Genomic DNA, 20104 nt, shown 5'->3' on the forward strand with positions numbered 1-20104 from the left:
GGAAAACTGGACAGACACATTTGAAAGAATGCAACGGGGAAAAATTCAGTGGGGCCACTATCCTACACCGTACACGAGAAACAGCTCAAAATGGGTTAAAGAATGTAAGAGCTGGGGGCGCCTGGGTGGCTCAGTGGATTAAGCCGCTGCCTTCGGCTCAGGTCATGATCTCAAGGTCCTGGGATCGAGCCCCGCGTCGGGCTCTCTGCTCCGCAGGGAGCCTGCTTCCTCCTCTCTCTCTGCCTGCCTCTCTGCCTACTTGTGATCTCTCTCTCTCTCTGTCAAATAAATAAAATAAAAATCTTTAAAAAAAAAAAAAAGAATGTAAGAGCTGAAACCATAAAACTTCTAGAGGAAAACAAGCAGTAAGCTCCTTCACATCGGTCTTGGCGATGAGTTTTTGGATTTGGCACCAAGGACCACAGGCAACAAAAGCAAAAATAAATAAGTAGAACGACAGCAAACTAAAAAGCTTCTTCACAGCAAAGGAAACCATCAACAAAATGAAAAGGCAACCTGCCAAATGGGAGAAAATACTTCTAAATCAAAAATCTGATAAGCAGGGCGGGAGGAGCGGTAGCGGCCACGCAGCCCAGCTTCGCGAAGGCTCTCGGCGCGCCGCGGCCCGCAGGCACCCGGCACGCGCCCGCCCCGCCGCCACGATGCCCAAGAGGAAGGTGAGCTCCGCCGAGGGCGCGGCGAAGGAGGAGCCCAAGAGGAGGTCGGCGCGGTTGTCCGCGCCTGCGAAAGTGGAAGCGAAGCCCAAGAAGGCGGCCGCAAAGGATAAATCTTCAGACAAAAAAGTGCAAACAAAGGGGAAAAGGGGAGCAAAGGGAAAACAGGCTGAAGTGGCTAACCAAGAAACGAAAGAAGACTTACCTGCAGAAAACGGAGAAACTAAAAATGAGGAGAGTCCAGCATCCGATGAAGCAGGAGAGAAAGAAGCCAAGTCTGATTAATATCACATACCATGTCTTATCAGTGGTCCCTGTCTCCCTTCTTGTACAATCCAGAGGAATATTTTTATCAACTATTTTGTAAATGCAAGTTTTTTAGTAGCTCTAGAAACATTTTTAAGAAGGAGGGAATCCCACCTCATCCCATTTTTTAAGTGTAAATGCTTTTTTTTAAGAGGTGAAATCATTCGCTGGTTGTTTATTTTTTGGTACAACCAGAAAATAGTGGGATATTGAATGTGGGAGGCTTTGATTGTCTTGGGTGTCAGCTCAACATTCCATAGATGGGGTAGTTTTTATATCCTGTAATTCCAAGCATACTAAACAGCAATTTGGAGTCAGTCGTGCATTTAATATGTCTTGAATATTTTAAATTACTCCTTTTCCCATGTTGTTTTGGTAGAATTGTTGCCTAAAGAAAACCACTCCTAGATCTTGGCTCTCCCTGTCAGAATTCTTGTGCACTCTGTAACATCTTGGTCGTGGTAGTCCAGTTTTCCTAGTAACTCTGTTAATGTGCTGTGCAAGATTGAAAATTGGAGTATGTAGTGTATATGATATTAAATTGTGAATTAATGGGACTTAACACTGTAACAGTGTATCAGCATTTGAATCTCTTGGTACTTGATACACTGTTAAGGAAAAATTGCCTCCAAATTTTAAGCTGGAAGGTCACTGGAATAACTTTTAGAAAAGAATCACAACTATGTGATTTTTTAGATTTTTGGTACGTATGTTAGGAATTGTGTACAAATTAAAATGTCTGTACTGATCCTCAGAACAACCAATAAAAACCCAGTTATGAAAAAAAAAAATCTGATAAGCAGGGACACCTGGGTGGCTCAGTTGGTTAAGCAGCTGCCTTCGGCTCAGGTCATGATCCTAGCGTCCTGGGATCAGTCCCATATCAGGCTCCTTGCTCGGCAGGGAGCCTGCTTCTCCCTCTGCCTCAGCCTACCTCTCTGCCTACTTGTGATCTTTCTCTCTCTGTTTATCTCTCTCTGATAAATAAATAAAATCTAAAAAAAAAAAATCTGATAAGCAGGTAATATCCAAAATATATGAAGAACTCATACAATTCAGTTGCAAAACTCAAGCTGATTTAACAAAGGGGGGGAGGACCTGAATATACATTTTTCCAGATAAGACAAACAGATGGCCAACAGGCACATGAAAAGATACTCAAATCACTAACCATTAGGGAAACACAAATAAAACCACAATGAGGTATCACCCCCTGCCGTGAGAATGGCTCATATCAAAAAGACCAGAAACAACAAGTGTTGGCCGAGACATGGAGAGCAGGGAACTCTCACGCACTGTTGAGACTGAAAATTAGTGCAGCCTCTGTGGAAAAAAGTATGGAGGGTCCTCAAAAACTTAAAAATAGAACTAGTATATGATCCAGGAACTCCTGGGTGGCCTAGTTGTTTAAGCCTCTGACTCCTGATTTTGGCTCAGACCATGATCTCGGGGTCCTGGGATGGGAGCCCTGTGATGCTGCGGCCCCGCTCAGCAGCAAGTCCGCTTGTCTCTTGCTCCCTCTGTGGCCCCCTGCTCAAGCTTTCTTTCTCTCTCTCTGAAATAAATAAATCTTTAAAAAAAAAATGGCACCTGGGTGGCTCACTTGGTTGGGCGACGGCCTTTGGCTCAGGTCATGGTCCCGGAGTCCAGGTATAAGGGCCTATTTAGCCAGAGGATTCCGTCTTGGGTTAAACAGTGATTTTGTTGTTTATGCAGTAAAACTTAAACTGACTCTGTCCCCCCTCAGGGACTTACTTAAAAGCAAGCTCGGGAGACCAGTCCCAGGTAACAAAGCCCAAATACAAGCGTGGGTCAGGCCAGGTGGAGACATCCGATCAGTGGGGGCGCATAATGTCTCCCTAGCTACCAAGGAGTGTGGGCCCCACCTTTTGGGCGCCAATTCTGACCAAGGTGATAGGCTGGTTCAAATATCTACTAGGGTAAATCATAATTCAAGGATCACTTATGTGTGATCTAGCAGGACTGTGCAGCTTTCTCTGTGTGTTACAATCTCATTGGCCACCTGTGCGTGGCCAGGCCCAACGACATGGCCTTTGCCCTTATAAGCTAGTCTGTAAGGCAGAGAAAGGTCGCCCTCTCTATAAGAGGGGCGGCCCTGGCTGGCTGGTTTGATTCTCGATGCTTGGTGCGAAATAAAGCTTTGCTTGACCTTTGCTTTGTATCAGTCTTGCTCCTTTATTTTTTTTTTAAAGATTTTTTTTTTTTGCTTATTTATTTGACAGAGACATCACAAGTAGGCAGAGAGGCAGGCAGAGAGAGAGAGGAGGAAGCAGGCTCCCCGCTGAGCAGAGAGCCCAATGTGGGACTCGATCCCACGACCCTGAGATCATGACCTGAGCTGAAGGCAGAGGCTTAACCCACTGAGCCACCCAGGCGTCCCAGTCTTGCTCCTTTAATCACGGACCCATTAGTGGTGGACATTTCACAGGATCGAGTCCCGCATTGGGCTCCCAGCTCCACAGGGAGCCTGCTTCTCCCTTTACCCTTCTCCCCTCTCATGTTCTCTCTCACTCTCTGTCTCAAATAAATACATAAAATCTTAAAAAAAAAAAAAAAAGAACTGTATGATCTAGCAATTCTGCTCCTGGATATTTATCTGAACAAAAACACCAACTCAAAAAGATATGTGCACCCCCATGTTCACTGCAGCATTAGTTACGATAGCCAAGATGCGAAAACATCAGTGGATGAATGAATAAAGAAAATGTAGTATATATATATACATGATAAGTTTTATTACTGAGCCATAAAAAAGAAGGAAATCTTGCCGTTTGTGACAACGTGGATGGTCTTTGAGGGCATTATGCTCAGGGAAGTAAGTGAAACAAAGACAAATGCTAAGTGATCTCATTTATATGTGGAATCTTAAAAAAAGCCAGAACAACAAAGAAAAAAACAAAACAGGAGCTCACGGATACAGAGAAGAGATTGGTGACTGCCAGAGGATGGGGGTGGGGCGGACAAAATGGGCGAAGAGTCAAAGGTACGAACATCGAGTCATAAAATGAGTACGTCACAGGGATATCATAATTAGCATGGTGACCACAGTTAATAATATTGTATATTTTGTTAAAAAGTAGGGCTTGGGGGCACCTGGATGGCTCAGTTGGTTGAGCGTCTGCCTTTGGCTCAGGTTATGATCTCAGGGTCCTGGGATGAGCTCCGTGTTGGGCTCCCTGCCAAATGAGGAGGCTGGTTCTGCTTCCCCTTCTCCCTCTGGGATCACTCTTGCTCTGCCTCAAATAAATAAATAAAATCTTAAAGAAAAAGTAGGGTTTGAATCTCACCTTTCACACTTACTTGTGACCGACAAGGTGGAGTGACTTCAGACCTCAAGTTCCTTATCTGTAAATGGGAACGATTCTCCCCAGGGTTGTTAGAGAAATCAAAAACCACGAGGAAGCACTTGGTACCGGGCATGCACGTGCATTCCAGGGCGTGTCCCACGGGTAAGAGCCTGGCTCTGAAGCCATGCCCCAGCCTTCCGCCTTAGCCCAGGGACCGCGGCTCACCAGTCTTGCCCAGAGCCCAGCCCGCAGGGATAGAGCTGGTCCAGGGCCGCCCATGGGGAATGCTCAGTAAACGGAGGACCGACAGTGCCTGGAACTTGTCTCTCAGAGCCCAAAGACACTTGAATACAATATGAACATTTTCCAGCTCTCCCTTTTTCTTAAAATTTACTCTTCATGAGTTTTAATAATTCCAGCTTTCCCCCGCTGACCTCGGAGGAGGCTGTTGTAATCAGAGCGACCAGCAGAGGGCACCAGAGAGATGGCTCCGAGGCGGGCTCCCCGGCGCTACCCCAGTGGGACCGGCTGGCCACCACTTGCTTTTGTTCTGAGAAGCAGTGGGCGAGGTAGCGCGGTCAGCACACATCCCTTCTTTAGAGACACACTGCTCTTTAGAGATGGTGGGTAGATCGTGGCCGAAGTCGGGGCTGCAGGGAGGGACCACATCCATCCCTCGAACCTGCACCTGCCTTGTTAGCAGGAGGCCTGGTCCTCTCCCCTGAGACTTCACGGAGGGTGAGGGATGGGCAGGGCCCCCTGGATTGCCTTGGGAGCCTGTCCAGTTCCCTAGTTTTCTGGGAATTGTACTGAGGCCTCCAACGCCATAGGACCTGGTATGGCAAGCGGCAGGCAGGCAGTCGAGGTGCCGATGGCTGGTCTAGGCTTTAAGGAGGAACTCTGTGTCCAGGTCCAGCAAGTGCAGGGTCTGCCCCGGAGAGGGAGGTGCCTCCTTAAATCCTGTGCTCCAGGGGCCTCCCCACTTCAGTCCAGGCCCCTGCAGCAAGCACAGCTGCAATCATCTGAGTGTGATTGGTGGGCTTTTCCAGACGCGCCCCACCCGGATGGGTCTTAGAGTGATGCTCAGAGCCCGCAGGTGAGAGGGCCGGAACAAGCACCTGACTTCTGGAAAACTCTCAGCCAGTCACCCTCCTTCCAAATTTGGTCACGCGAGAGGTACCTGTTTGGGAGACAACTGAGAGGAGACGCAGCACCGAAAGGACATTAAGGTTTGGGAACAGCTAATAAAGTCGTAAAACTCTTTTGCCTGAAAAATTCCAAACACAGAAGTATGTTTGAATTTCCACACATACTCATCGCCCAACTCAACAGTTAAGATTTTGGGGCGCCTGGGTGGCTCAGTGGGTTGAAGCCTCCTTCGGCTCAGGTCATGATCCCAGGGTCCTGGGATCGAGACCGGCATCGAGCCCCGCATCGAGCCCCGCATCGAGCCCCGCATTGAGCCCTGCATTGAGCCCCGCATCGGGCTCTCTGCTCTGCAGGGAGCCTGCTTCCTCCTCTCTCTCTGCCTGCCTCTCTGCCTAGTTGTGATTTCTCTCTGTCAAATAAATAAAATATTTTTTAAAAAAAGTTAAGATTTTGTCACTCCTTTTTTAAGATTTTATTTATTTATTTTAGATAGCGAGCACGGGCAAGAGAAGCAGGGGGAGCAGCAGGCAGAGGGAGAAACAGGATCCCCCACTGAACAAGGAGCCCCATGTGGGGCTCGATCCCAGGACCCCGGGATCATGATCTGAGCCAGAGGCAGATGCTTAAGCGACTGAGCCACCCAGGCCGCCCAAGGTTTTGCCACATTTGTGTTAGGTGTTCCTTCTTCATTTTTTCTTGGCTGGAATATTTTAAAGAGAATCCCAGACATCACATTGACTCACCCCTGTAACCACATATGCATTTTTCACAGTGGCAACGTGACTGTCACGCCGAACAAAATCCATAGTAATTCTCTGGAATCATCTGAAGCCAGTCCGCGATCACATTGCTCAGTCTCAACGGGTCTCCTTAAATTTGGATCTGCTTCAGTCTAGAACCGAGCACAGTCCGCACATTGTATGTGGTTGTTTTAATGCCCTTTTCATCTAGAGAGGTCTCCCAGTCCCTGTACCTTGGACCTGTTGCAGAAATGGGTTTAGCCGTCTTGAGCTGGAGCCCACATTGGGATCTGTCAGCTGGTTGTGTCCTTCAACAGTTCCTTTGCCCCCATGGTTCTCGCAAATCAGTTCTCAACTCAGGGTGCATGTTGGGTCCACCTGGGGGACCCATCTGGACCAGGGAAGTCACTGTCATGGGCTGGCAACCACAGTTTGTAAATCTCCCCAAGTGATGCCAGGTGCCCCTCATCTAAGGATTTTTGCTCCAGGCTGGAATCAATGATGTCACTAGGGGCCTATGGAATGCAGCCCGATGCTTTTGTCCGGCCACCTTATTCGGAGCTCAGGAGACACCGGCATCCCACGTATGTGGGATGGACACTTAACCATCTGAGCCACCCAGGTATCCCTCTGGATATGCCATATACATGGACTCATACACGCTATGACTTTTTGGTGTCCGACCTCTTTTACTAGCCTAGTGTTTTCGGGGTTCATCCATGTTGTAGCAAGGATCAGGATTTCCTTCTTTTTACAGGTGAATAATATTCTGTTTATGGATCTACTAAGTTTGATTTCCTCCCTCATCCAAAGACTGCACATCTGGGTTGTTTCCACCTCTGGGCTCTTAGGAACAAGGCTGCTCTGAACCTTTTCGTACGAGAATTTGTTATTCTCTCTCCCAAACTTTTTTTTGAACTCTTCTCTTCCCCCAAGGCAATATGCCCGCTGTATTAAATTTAAAAATACAGAAATTAGTAAAAGAAATTATGTCCCATTGTTCCAGGCCCCTGAGTTTTCTTCTCGACTTTTACTGGAGGCCCCTTGGGGGGGTGCTTGAGTGGCTTGGTGGACTAAGCCTCTGCCTTCAGCTTAGGTCATGGTCTCAGGATCCTGGAATTGAGACCCGCATCGGACTCTCTGCTCAGCGGGGAGCCTGCTTCCCCCTACCTCTGCCTGCCTCTCTGCCTACTTGTGATCTCTCTCTGTGTCAGATAAATAAACAAATAAATAATCTAAAAAAAAGTATTCTTGGTTTTTAACAACATCAAAGGCAGGAAGTTAAAGTTCAGTGGAACAAGAAAAGTCTAGTCAAGTAAGCTGTTTGGTGGAAACCCCAAGGGTGGGACATCACTGAATAGGATACAGTAAGAAATGTTAATTCCTTAGTCAGACTTCTTTCAAAAAGCTGCTTCGGTGATTGATCTTAAGCATTTGAGTGGCTGCTGACGGAAAGGCCCTTGAGAGCCCGAGTTCCCAGCCTCTGGGGAGGGCCCCGATGACACTGCGGAGACCGGAAGCTGTGGTCTCAGCCGAGTACCCATGCTGGCCCGAGACTGCTGGGAACATCAGGAAGGGGATCCCAACAGAAATGCCATGTCACCATCATCAGACCGGCCGAGGTTAGTGTGACAACAGCGGCCACCACAGAGACACAACCGGGAGCTGTCCTTGACCACGGAGTGGGAGGGTGGCTCCAGGGACCCGGGCGTCCTCACTGAAGCTGCCACGAGCGCACGGGCAGCTCCCCCAGAGAAGCTGTGTACCCCAGGGGGACACCCAGACCGTCCGAGGCAAATGATTAAACGTCTATCAGTCAGATATAGGGCAAGTGTGGACCGTCCTGTGCTGCTGGGGTTTGGTCTCTGCTCGGTCCAGTGGCCCCGACAAAACACCACAGACCGGGTAGCTGATCAAAAAGACGTTTGTTTCTCATGGTTCTGGAAGCCGAGGTCTGGGATCTGAGCGCCGGCTCGGCTGGCTGAACTGTAGCCTTCTTGCTGCGTCCTCACGTGGTGAAAGGGACAGGGGAGCTGTCTGTGGTCTCTTAGAAGAGCGCTCAGCCCATTCATGAGAGCTCCAGGCTGGGGACAGAAGCGTCCCGCAAAGATCCCACCTCCTGATACCGTCACCTCGGGGGTGAGGTCGCACATATGGATTCGGGCTGCGGGGCACACAGCGGGGACCTCTCGGAAGAGAGGGTGAATGACCCACATCCACGCGCCTCTATTCGTCCCCCCGAACAGCATAGGGGACACCAGCGAGGCAAGGAGGGGGTTGGCTACTTCTGGCCTAATGCCTTCTCTCAAAAGAAAACGATGTGCAGACAACATCAAGTAAACAAAAATTCAAAGGAAAAACTCCCAAACATGCGGACAACGGTGATTTAGCTGCCGAGAGAGGAGGTAACGGCCAGAGAGTCAGGAACTCCGCATAGGGTTCCCGCTTTGGTGTGGCTGCACGTGAGCACTTGGAGAACATTTGTAAAGAACCAGCCCTTTTCTTTTCTTTTCTTTAAAAGATCTGTTGATTTATCTATTTGAGAGCGAGCATGCAAGCGGGGAACCTGACTCAGGGCTCGATCCTACGACCCATGAGATCAGGACCCGAGCTCAAGCCATTAGCTGGACGCGTAACCGACTGAGCCAGCCAGGCGCCCCTGTTCTGTATCTCTGAAATTCTGCGTAGCAAGTTAGAGAGCATCAAAGCGTATGGGGAGAGGGTCAGGGAACAAGTCAGGCTGGGTGGCCTCACATTTGCAGGGGACAAGGCCAGCCACTGACTCCTCAGCACTGCCCAAGTTCAGGGGTACTAGGGAGTCAGTTTGGAGCTCACGACAAGTGGGAAACTACCTTTACCCCTGTTAACTAACAAAAATTCAAACGAATAAATTTTAAAGGTCGAATTGGCTTTATTCATTGATTCACGAAGTGGGCAGCTTCCCATCTAGCAAGCAGGGAGAGCTGCCAAGGGCTTCCAGAGAAGGAACGGTTTTTAAAGGGGGAGAAAGCTGGCACCTGGGTAGTTCAGTCAGCGAAGTGTCTGACTCTGGGTTTGGGCTCAGGTCACGGTCTCAGGTTCCTGGGATTGAGCCCTGGGCTGGGCTCCCTGCTCAGCGGGGCGTCTGCTACAACAGTCTCTCCCTGCACCCCTCCCCCACTTGCACACACTCTCTGGATCATGTTCTCTCTCTCTCTCAAACAAACAAATAAATCTTTAAAAAGTAAATGTTACTTAAAAAAAAAAAAACAGAATGAGTGGGAAAAATAAGTAAAATATCAATGAATCCATCGTTTTAGGCAAGGTCACCGCTTTTTTTTTTAAGATTTTATTTATTTATTTGACAGACAGAGATCACAAGGAGGCAGAGAGGCAGGCAGAGACAGAGGAGGAAGCAGGCTCCATGCTGAGCAGAGAGCCCGATGCGGGGCTCCATCCCAGGACCCTGAGATCATGACCTGAGCCAAAGGCAGCGGCTTAATCCACTGAGCCACCCAGGTGCCCCGGTAAGGTCACCCTTTTAAGGGGGATTGAAGGAGTCTATTGGTAAATTTCCTAGCATGAGCAGGAAATGGCCGGAGGCGACGTTTCTGGAGGTGCTGAATGGCAGTCAGGGTTAGTTCTTAAGTCTGGTTTACTGACTCAGTTTACTGACTTAACCTAAGTGACGCCATTTTGGGCCCGAGGCTGTCTTTTTAACAGCCCCTTGGCAGACATGTTAGGTGGGAATTTGGGTCCAGGCACCAAAAGCTCTATTACTTTGGAGGAGACTTTCCAGAGTCCAAATGATCATGCAAGAGTTCTCACGGAACCACGGTGTGCGAGCAAACAGCCCACAAACTCCCCATCTTTTAGTGGGGCCTACCGAGCCCAACAGCGAAGGTTGGATTTTTGGAAGTAGGTTTTGGGGGCTGGATTTCCTGGAGCACCCCTATCAAGGGAATGTTTGCTACGGGGTGCCAGTGTGTAAACACCGAAACCGGTAGCCGCGTCCGTGAGGCAACAATAGTGGCCGGAAGTTCCAGAAAACACTAAGTGCTAGCCCGGGGGCGGAGAAATGTAGGAGCCCTGTGCACGGCCGGTAGGGATGGCACGTGGCCCGGCTGCCGCACAAACGTTTGGGTGGGTTCCCGAGAAGGTGAAGTGTAGGACGACCACAGGACCCGGAAACTCCACTCGGCATTGGAAGCGGGGACTCAGCGGGCGTGCTCACCTGTGTTGGCAGCGCGATTCCCAACAGCTGAAGCCGGAGGGGAGGCGAGGGGCCGTCTGCAGAGAAGCGGGTAAAGCCACTGTGGTCCATCCACCCAACGGAATAGGATTCGGCCCCGCAAAGCAAGGCAGCTCGGACACGACACCTGCTACAACACGCAGGGGCCTTGAGGACATCATGCAAGGTGAAGTAAGCCGGTCGCCAAAGGGCAGATACTGTGTGCGAGGTGTTTTGAGTAGAGTCAAGGTCATGAAGACAGGAAGTGTGAGGGTGGGAGCCAGAGTGTGGGGGGAGGGGGGAGACGAGACCTCAGCGCAATAACCCATCAGAAGATGCTCAACCTCACTCAGAAAAGAAATATAAATTAAGGGGCGCCTGGGTGGCTCAGTGGGTTAATTAAGCCTCTGCCTTCTGCTCGGGTCATGATCTCGGGGTCCTGGGATCGAGCCCCGCATTGGGGTCTCTGCTCAGTGGGGAGCCTGCTTCCTCCTCTCTCTGCCTGCTTGTGATCTCTGTCTGTCCAGAGTTGCAGTCTGGGAAGATGAAGGGTTCAGAGACGGATGGTGGGGATGGCTGCACGATGCGAACGTGGATGATACCACTGACCCCGACACTTAGAAAAGGCTCACGTGCTAAGTTTTATGTTATGTGTATTTTCCCACACACGCAAGTGTGTGTGTTTGTCATTTGGGGCATTATTGTCATTTGCTGCCTGCAGGGATCGGCCCACGTTCCCTCCCAGCAACGGTGTGAGCACCTGCCGGGCGTTGCACAGCCCCTGCCATGGAGGGCGTTATCAGACTTTCTGCCTTTTCACCAAATGGGGGGTTGAAAAATGGATTTTGGATTTTTATCAATTGATGGCTTGCGATTGCAGCATTCATTTGTATTTCGTTTTAAAGATTTTATTTATCTACTTGACAGACAGAGATCACAAGTAGGCAGAGCGGCAGGCAGAGAGAGGGGGAAGCAGGCTCCCTGCTGAGCAGAGAGTCTGATGCGGGGCTCGATCCCAGGACCCTGAGACCATGACCTGAGCAGAAGGTGGAGGCTTTAACCCACCGAGCCACCCAGGTGCCCCTTAATTTGTAGTTCATTTATGAGTGAGGTTGAGCATCTTCTGATGGGTTGAAAAGCCATTTTTGGGGCGCCTGGGTAGCTCAGTGGGTTAAAGCCTCGCCTTCGGCTCAGGTCATGATCTCAGGGTCCTGGGATCGAGCCCCGCATCGGGCTCTCTGCTCAGCAGGGAGTCTGCTTCCCCCCTCTCTCTCTGCCTGCCTCTGCCTATGTGTGCTCTCTGTCTGTCAAATAAATAAATAAAATCTTAAAAAAAAAGAAAGAAAGGGATTAGTGTCTTCAAAGAATTGTGTGATCTTTTTTCTCCCTCAAAGCATTTTTCAAAAAATTGTGGTATAATACAACATCACGTAAGACTTACCATCAGAGCCATTTTATTTATTATTATTTTTTTAGAAGAGGGAGAAGCGCAGAGGGAGAGGGAGAGAATCTTAAGCAGGCTACTCGCCTCGTGTGATGTCGATGTCTAATGTGGGGCTCGATCTCCCAGAAATCGAGTCCAATGCTTAACCGACTGAAGCACCGGGCGCCTCCCCCCATCTTCGCCATTTGAAAGAATACAGTTCAGAGGCATTAAGCACGTTCGTGCTGTGTGACCATCATCACCACCAACCTTCAGAACGCTGCATCTTCCCACAAACTGAAACCTGTCCCCACTAAACACTAACTCCCCATTTCCCGCTTCCCCAGCCCCTGGCTCCCACCATCTACTATCTGTCCCACGGATGTGACTCCTCAGGGAACTCCTATAACTTGTCTCATGTGGCATTTGTCTTTTTGTACTGGTTTTTATATGAGCTATGCCTCAAATAAAGACATCAGAAAAAAAAAATCGACATCAGTTTTAGGTTTACAGAAAAACCGAGTGTATAATACAGGGAGTATCCTCCCGGACCACCCCCCGCCTAGTTTCCCCTGTTACTAAGACCTTGGATTAGTAACTGATTATTACGGATAAAGCAACACTGGTACATTATTATTATTATTAACTGAAGCCCCCGATCAACATTAGGGTTCATTCTCAGTGCCGTACAGGCTATGGGTTTTGCCAAAGGTATAATGTCCTGTATCCATTACTATGGTACAGAATAGTTTCGGTGTCTTTAATCTTTTTTTTTTTTTTTTAATTTTTAAAGTATTTTTATTTATTTGACAGAGAGACACAGTGAGAGAGGAAACACAAGTAGGGGAGTGGGAGAGGGAGAAGCAGCTTCCCGCTGAGCAGGGAACCGATGCAGGGGCTTGATTCCAGGACTCGGGGATCATGACCCGAGCCAAAGGCAGACGCCGAACGACTGCGCCACCCAGGCACTCCGTCAGTGTCTTAAAACTCATCTGGTTCCGCCTATTCATCCCTCCTCCCCACCAACCCTTGATCTTTTTACTGTCTGTATAGATTCCCTCTCTCTCTGCATATGCGTGTGTGTGTTTCACTATTTGGATGACCACGCAATGTTTATTTATGTCCCTGCTGAAGGACATGCTGGTGACCTCACCATCGGATGAGTGTGTGGCGCACAGTGACCACCAGAGGGAGCCAGATTCCCCTGTCTCTCTCACCAGGCTGGTGCCAACCGTGTCCCCCCACTCTGTTCCAATGCACTGTTCCCCACGCTGGGGTTGATCTGGTCTTTGCCTTGAACTAGGGCTGATCAGGAAAACGACTTGGAGGGGAAAGCTGGACTCGCTTCCTTTGGAATAAAAACCCGGGTTTCATGCCTAGTTGTCTTCCTTGGAATTCTTTTGTTTTGTTTTGTTTTTCTTCAGCATTTATGGGGCTTGTCCCCAAAGTAGTTTGCTAACTGCTGTGCCAGGTTGACCTGCCATCTGTAGAGATGAGTCTGGCTGTAGGGGGAGCGGGCGAAAGAGCAGCCCCGAGTTCTGATTTCCCATGAGCGCAATTCTAACATCTTTTTGCCCAACAGTGCTTTTGTCTGGTTCAGTCAGAAACCAGGGTCTGAGAGGAGTGGGGAATGAATGGCCTGGGAATGGTGGGGTTTCGTTTTGGTCTGAGGGACCCACCCAGAGAGTGACCCCATCGAGGTGAGGGGCTTCTCGTGTGTGTGCAGGGCTCCCCGGTGGATTCAGACACAGGTGTGAAAATTCATAGACTTTATTTTATAGAGCAGTTTTAATTTTTTTTAAAGATTTTATTTATTTATTTGACAGACAGAGATCGCAAGTAAGCAGAGGCAGGCAGAGAGAGAGGAGGAAGGAGGCTCCCCGCCGAGCAGAGAACCCAATGTGGGGCTCGATCCCAGGATCCTGGGATCATGACCCGAGCTGAAGGCAGAGGCTTAACCCACTGAGCCACCCAGGCGCCCCAATAATATACCGCCTCTTGATTTTATTTATTATTTGACAGAGAGAGACACAATGAGAGAGGGAACGCAAGCAGGGGGAGTGGGAGAGGGAGAAGCAGACTTCCCCCTGAGACTCTGCTCAGTATCACCTTTTTTTTTTTTAAAGATTTTATTTATTTATTTGACAGAGAGAGAGAGATCACAAGCAGGCAGAGAAGCAGGCAGAGAGAGAGAGGAGGAAGCAGGTTCCCTGCCAAGCAGAGAGCCTGATATGGGACTCGATCCCAGGACCCTGAGATCACGACCTGAGCCGAAGGCAGAGGCTTAACGCACTGAGCCACCCAGGCGCCTGAACAGAATCACCTTTTTAAAAACGTGTTCCCTGACTACTCTTGAGATCACTCTATAGCCTCGTGAGCAGCTTTGCCTTTCTCCCTGGTACTCACTGATGTCTTCTCTGACATCTTCCCCCCTGGATGAAGGTCCAAAGAAGTCGGGATCTGTCCCTCCTGTTCCCTACCACCTCTCTGGTGCCTGGCATGTACTACACACTCAGTTCATGTTATAATCTGAACGTTTGTGTCCCTTCAAAATTCATGTTGAGATCCTGACCCCCACTGTGATGGTATCAGGAGGAAGGACTTTTGGAAGGTGATTATATCTTGGAGGGGAGAGCTCTCGTGAATGGGATCTGTGATACTGGGGAGCTCTCTCTTGCCTTCTTTCCACCATGCAAGGACACAGTAAGAATACTTTACAAGGAAATGAAGCAGGAATCAAATTTGCTGATGCCTTGATCCTCTATTTCCCAGCATTCAGGTCTTAGAGAGAAATGTCTGCTGTTTATAAGCCGTCCAGCCTATGGTATCCCGGTACAGTAGGCTGAAGAGTCAGCGAGAGTCATTGTTTGCTGTCAATGATGAATTTACATCCTGGACCTTATGTTCTGTAGCGAGGGCTTTGAGGTGATCCCAAATGAGAGCCGAAGTTGCTGCCAATGTGAAATCCTGCCCATTCACGGATGGTACTTATGATTGGTACTTAGTGGATCCCAGGCATTAGATCCTGGTAGCTATAGCTTACGTTCAGATTTCTTTCCACCATAATGCAATTGTTTTTTTCAGAGTATGATTCCTAATAGTCTCTGCTCCTGAGACCACACATGAAGCCTGTTCTGCCTCATCATGTGGTCAGGAGAATGTGCTTGCCTGTACCATTTGAGGCCATTGCTCCATGTTACTCTGTTTTGAAATGCTGCCTTATAAAAATGTCAAAGCCCATTAATGAGCCTTTCTGCTTTTAAATATTGTTACCTTGATCTACAGAGATGGAAATTGTTTAAGTGGAGATTAAAAATATACTGGTATCTTTCCCCCTCCCGGCTCTACCTTGATCTCTGTGCAACCACGTCCTTGGAGGGATGAAGGTGATGTTGATAGGGTACAAGGTTACCATGGAGACGACTGGGACTGGTCCTATGAACCATGTTCTTGGCGGGATGAAGGTGACATTGATAGGGTACACTGTTACCATGGAGACAGCTGGGACTGGTTCTATTAGCTGCGATCGCGCTAGCTATTATCCTGGCAAAAAAGGGTGTGAGGAAATTAACATGCCAGCAGCTCCCAGGATATGCGACTGCTACAAAGTCTGCGTGAGTTTGTGTTTTTAACGACAGGCCAGCAAGTATCTCTGGGAAACATCGCGAAGATGGAATGCGTAAGATCACCAGAAAGAACGTCAGAAAAATCCTCCAGTCCACCCGCTTGCTGAAGGCTTGTTCCAGAAGTGTTTGTCCCATTAGCAAAAGAAAACACACTGAAAGCAAAGAACAGAAACAAGCCCACCCTGAAATTTCCTATTCAGCCCATGAGTCCACCTGAAGCGAAGTCAGAGCAGCTGGGGTGTGCCTCAACACCCAGATTTTTTAAGCAGACTTTTAATTTTACTTTAGTGGGTTCACCATTCCATCTAAGGAAGCCTCTCGAAGACAATTTTCTACCATTATCATACATGGCAGCCAGCACTGCTCGCTCTAATGTACAAGAGAACAGTAAAAACAGACGTGATAATGGCCACTATGGGCAACAGTATGGCGGCTCCTGGAAGAACTCAAAAGAGAATCAGCATATGGTCCAAGAATCTACTTCTGGGTGTTTCCCCAAAAGAACTGAGAGGAAGGTCTCAAAAGGATAACTAAACACCCATGTTCAAAGCAGCTTTATTCACAGTATCCCACAGTGGGAACAACCCCAGGGTCCATCCGTAGACGAATAAATAAACAAAACATTGTCCATCCATACGATGAAATATTATTCAGCTTCAAAAAGGAAGGAAAGTCTGACACAACACGAATGAGTCTTGAAGACACTGTGCTGAGTGAAATAAGCCAGTGACAAAAGGCAAAATGCGTGTGATTCCACTTCTACGAAGTATGTAGGGTAACGCATCCAAAGAGACAGGAAGAAGATGGTGGCGCCCGCGGCTGGGGGAGGGGAAGGCGAGTCAGTGTTGCGGGGGGACAAAGTTTCAGTTTCAGAAGATGGAAAGTTCTGGAGACGGATGGAGGTGATTGGCTACACAACAATGTTGAGTATACTTAATCTCGCGGAATTGGACGCTAAAAGTTGGTTAAGATGGTACATTTTGTGTATATTTAAACATGGTTTTTAAAAAATTACTTTTAAAAATCAGTGATGAAATGCACTTTAGGGGAACACTGTTACCTGCTGAAGCTGCCGAGCCTGAGCCTTGTGGCCGCGACCTCATTACATGGAGATGTCAGCCGGGGGGGACAGGTGTTGAGGAACACGGCACAGAGCTCGAAGGACGCAGACCCCTCACAGCGCTGACACCCACCGAGTGTCACCGTGCCACCAGTGATACAGTGCCCCATGGCCTCCGAAAGGTAATTCTAGTCCAGCCACTGGAATGGAGGCCCAGAGGCGTTGTGATTTGCCCAAAGCCGCTTGACCAGGGGAGCCCTGTCTCTGTCCCTGGAGTGGGCGTTTTCTGCTCTTAGGAAGCAGAAAGCACTTTTTTTTTTTTTTTTTTTTTTTAGTGAGCTCTTTCGTGGGGTTGCTGTTGAAAAGCGACTCTGTGAGCTCAGGAGAGGCAGGGCGTGGTGGGGACAGCCCAGTATGGCCTCATTCTGCCACAGGCTGGGCGGCTTATCAACAAAGATTGATTTCTGGGAAGTCCATGATCAACGTGGTAGGAAGGTCAGGTTCAGAGGAGATGTTTCTCCTTGGCCTGGAGATGGTCGACATCTCGGGGGACTCTCACTTAGCAGTAAGAAGGGAAGAAAGGTCTCTTGGGTCTCTTTTATAAGGGCACGAATGGTCATTCACAAAGGTTCCACCTTCACGACCTAATCGCTGTGCAGAGGCCCCCATGCTCCTAATATCAACACCTTGGGGGTTAGGATTTCAACAGATGGGGTCTGGGGGCTTCCACATTCATTCCAGAACAATCGCCGTCATGTGGAGAGGAAGAGGCTTCTCTTCCAACAAGAGCTCGGGGGCAGCCTTGGAGGCAGAGCCCCATCCACGCTTCCTATGACGAGGACCCAAATACTTCAGTCCTAGAAGAATTTCCCTTTTCAGTCGTCCCCACTCTTTGCATCCAACAAAATCGCTGGCCCTGGGAGACACAGATGGTTCTAGTTCCCGCCCTTCTGCCCTTTAGAGTTTCCTGGAGGAAACGGACCAGGACACTGCACAGTAAGCAGAGTTTCTCCTTGTCCAAAACCAGGTGTGGACTTCGTCTCCCACTTCTGGGAGGTCATCTCAGAGATGCATGCTGGGTAGGAGGGTCTTTGTTTGCCAGGAGGCCGTGGGTCACACCGGAGAGTCCAGTGGGATGACTTAGGATGGGGGCCAGAAAGACCCATGACGTGGTCTGAGGTGGGGGCTTTGGGTCACGTGGGACCAGTGCAGTCAGTCAACTGTGCCCACACGATAGTGCCCCCTACGAACTCGGACCCTGCACTTGGGTGAGCTTCCCTGACCGGTGATACTCTGTGTTGCATCACCCATGGATGCTGGGAGAGGAAAGCTGTCCTGTCTCCACCGGGAGGGGACAACGGAAACTGTACCTGTGACGCTTCTCCTGGATGCCGCCCTGTGCGCCTCCCTCTCGGCTGATCTCAGTCTGTAACCATCCTTTCCCTGTGATAAACTGTAACTGTGGGCGTAAGAGCTTCCAGTCAGTTATCAAACCTTCAGGTGGCCTTGAGGGAACCTGAACTTGTAACTGAGATGAGAAATGAGGGCAGTCTTGGGGGAACTGTGTCCTCAAACGCTGTAGTTGCCTCTGATCCTTCCCAGCAAATAATTGAGAACACATTTGAAATTCTCATAATCTTTTGAATCAAAAACAGGGAGGAGGGGCCCCTGGGTGGCTCAGTTGGTTGAGCGACTGCCTTCAGCTCAGGTCATGATCCTGGAGTCCCCGGGTCCGAGTCCCACATCCGGGTCCCTGCTCAGCGGGGGGTCTGCTTCTCCCTCCGACCTTCCCCCTCTCATGCTCACTCTCATTCTCTCTCTCTCTCTCAAATAAATAAAATCTTAAAAAAAACAACAACAACAGGGAGGGGTGCTCTGAGAACCTAGTTCCTCCGGTTTTATTCATGCTAGAACTTCTAGAGTTTTCCATCATTTTGCGTCCGGCTAAGCCCTGACCAGTTATAGTGTGAGCAGTGTGTTTCCAGGTTGGTTCGAAAGTTACTCTTGGAGCAGCTATCTGTGGGAAGTTCTTGTCATCTCCTGCAAGGGCTGCTGGAGTCTTTGTGGCGGCGCATGTCACATCGGCAGCTCGGTTTTATCTCAGTTGGTTTGCTGCGCTGTGGCTTTGCTGATATACTGGTGCCTGGAAAGTCTCCCTACTCCTCCTGAAAACAGTTAGCTGTTGGGTGTAGGCTTGGGAAATAATCCCATGAGCCTCACCCTGCAGTTTGGGGCGTCCAGGTGGCTCAGTTAGTTGAGCTTCTGACTCTTGATTTCGACTGGGGTCACGATCTCAGGGTCGTGAGATCGAGCCCGGAGTAGGGCTCTGCGATCAGCACGGAGTCTGCTTGACATTCTCTCTCTCTCCCTCAAATAATATATATATATATATATATATATAAAGCTGCTACAGAGTTAAAGTGCTTTCAAAATATTAGGCTGGCACTATGAGGTACGCCCACCAGGATGGCCAGTATAAAAACCATGACGGCAGCAAAGAGCATCGTAAGGGTTGGTGAGGACATGCCGAAGCCTGGGGCATCGCTGCTAGGAACGTAAAATGGTGCTGCCGTTATGGAAAACTGTACTTCCAGAGAAGAAACCCAGAATTACCATGTAATCTGGCAATTCCACTTTTTTTTTAAATTAATTAATTTATTTATTTGAGAGAGAGAGAATATCTCCAGCAGAATCCCCACTAAGCGCAGAGCCCAGTCCAGGGCGGATCTCAGGGACCCTGGGATCACAGCCTGAGCCGAAACCAAGCTGGATGTCCGACTGCGCCCCTCAGGCGCCCCCAGCAGCTCCGCTTCCGTGTGGGCACCCGAAAGAACTGGAAGCAGGGTCTTGACCAGATGTGTGTGAGCCCATGTTCACGGCAGCAGGATTCACAACCGCCAAACCAAGTGCCCGTCGATGAATGAATGGATGAACAAAAAGAGATTTAAGCACGCAACTGAATAGGATTCCGTCTCAAAAAGGCAGGCAGTCCCGACATGCGACAGCTGTCTTGGATGGTGGCTGCACCGGCCTCCTCTCCTCCACGTGCTCGCAACACTTGCAATTTTCCTTGTTTTGTTTTTATATGATAGCCATCCTGATGCGTGTGAGGTGGTATCTTGTTGCGGGTTTGATCTGCATTTCCCTGATGATTAGCCTCATTGAGAAAATATTTTTTTTTAAACATTTTATTCAACAGAGAGAGACACAGCGAGAGAGGCAACACAAGCAGGGGGTGTGAGAGAGGGAGAAGCAGGCTCCCTGCCGAGCAGAGAGCCCGATGCGGGGCTCGATCCCAGGACCCCGAGATCATGACCTGAGCCAAAGGCGGACGCTTAATGACTAAGCCACCCAGGCGCCCTGGTTTTTTATAAAAATCAGTACATTGAAGATGGGATTCCCTGTCTTCTGACTTTTCACTGTTGCTTTTGCAATGTCAGCGGTCAGTAGGATTGTTGCTGTTTTATTCTGGTTGAAGTCATATCCCTCTCTGTCTCTCTTTCTCTCTTTGATGTCTAGGTCTTATTACAATTGGCTTAGATGTGGAACTATTATTTTGATAAGTTTTAAATTGAGGTGTAACACCGTATAGTAAAGAATTACCCAAA

At 49.0% G+C, this 20104-nt stretch overlaps 1 protein-coding gene across 1 annotated transcript; it reads left to right on the forward strand.

Annotated features, from left to right (window-relative positions):
* The first annotated feature begins 548 nt into the window (after positions 1-548).
* Positions 549-1771, forward strand: LOC123932700 (non-histone chromosomal protein HMG-14). The gene has a single exon (XM_045991238.1). It carries the CDS (start codon positions 663-665, stop codon positions 957-959), a length of 297 nt encoding a protein of 98 aa, XP_045847194.1. The 5' UTR covers positions 549-662; the 3' UTR covers positions 960-1771.
* Positions 1772-20104: the final 18333 nt, after the last annotated feature.

This window comes from Meles meles, chromosome 20, assembly GCF_922984935.1.
Source record: "Meles meles chromosome 20, mMelMel3.1 paternal haplotype, whole genome shotgun sequence".
Classification (NCBI taxonomy): domain Eukaryota; kingdom Metazoa; phylum Chordata; class Mammalia; order Carnivora; family Mustelidae; genus Meles; species Meles meles.

What these genes read in the sequence shown, in the direction of transcription:
- LOC123932700 (XM_045991238.1), top strand. Translation starts at nt 663, where the DNA reads ATGCCCAAGAGGAAGGTGAGCTCCGCCGAGGGCGCGGCGAAGGAGGAG.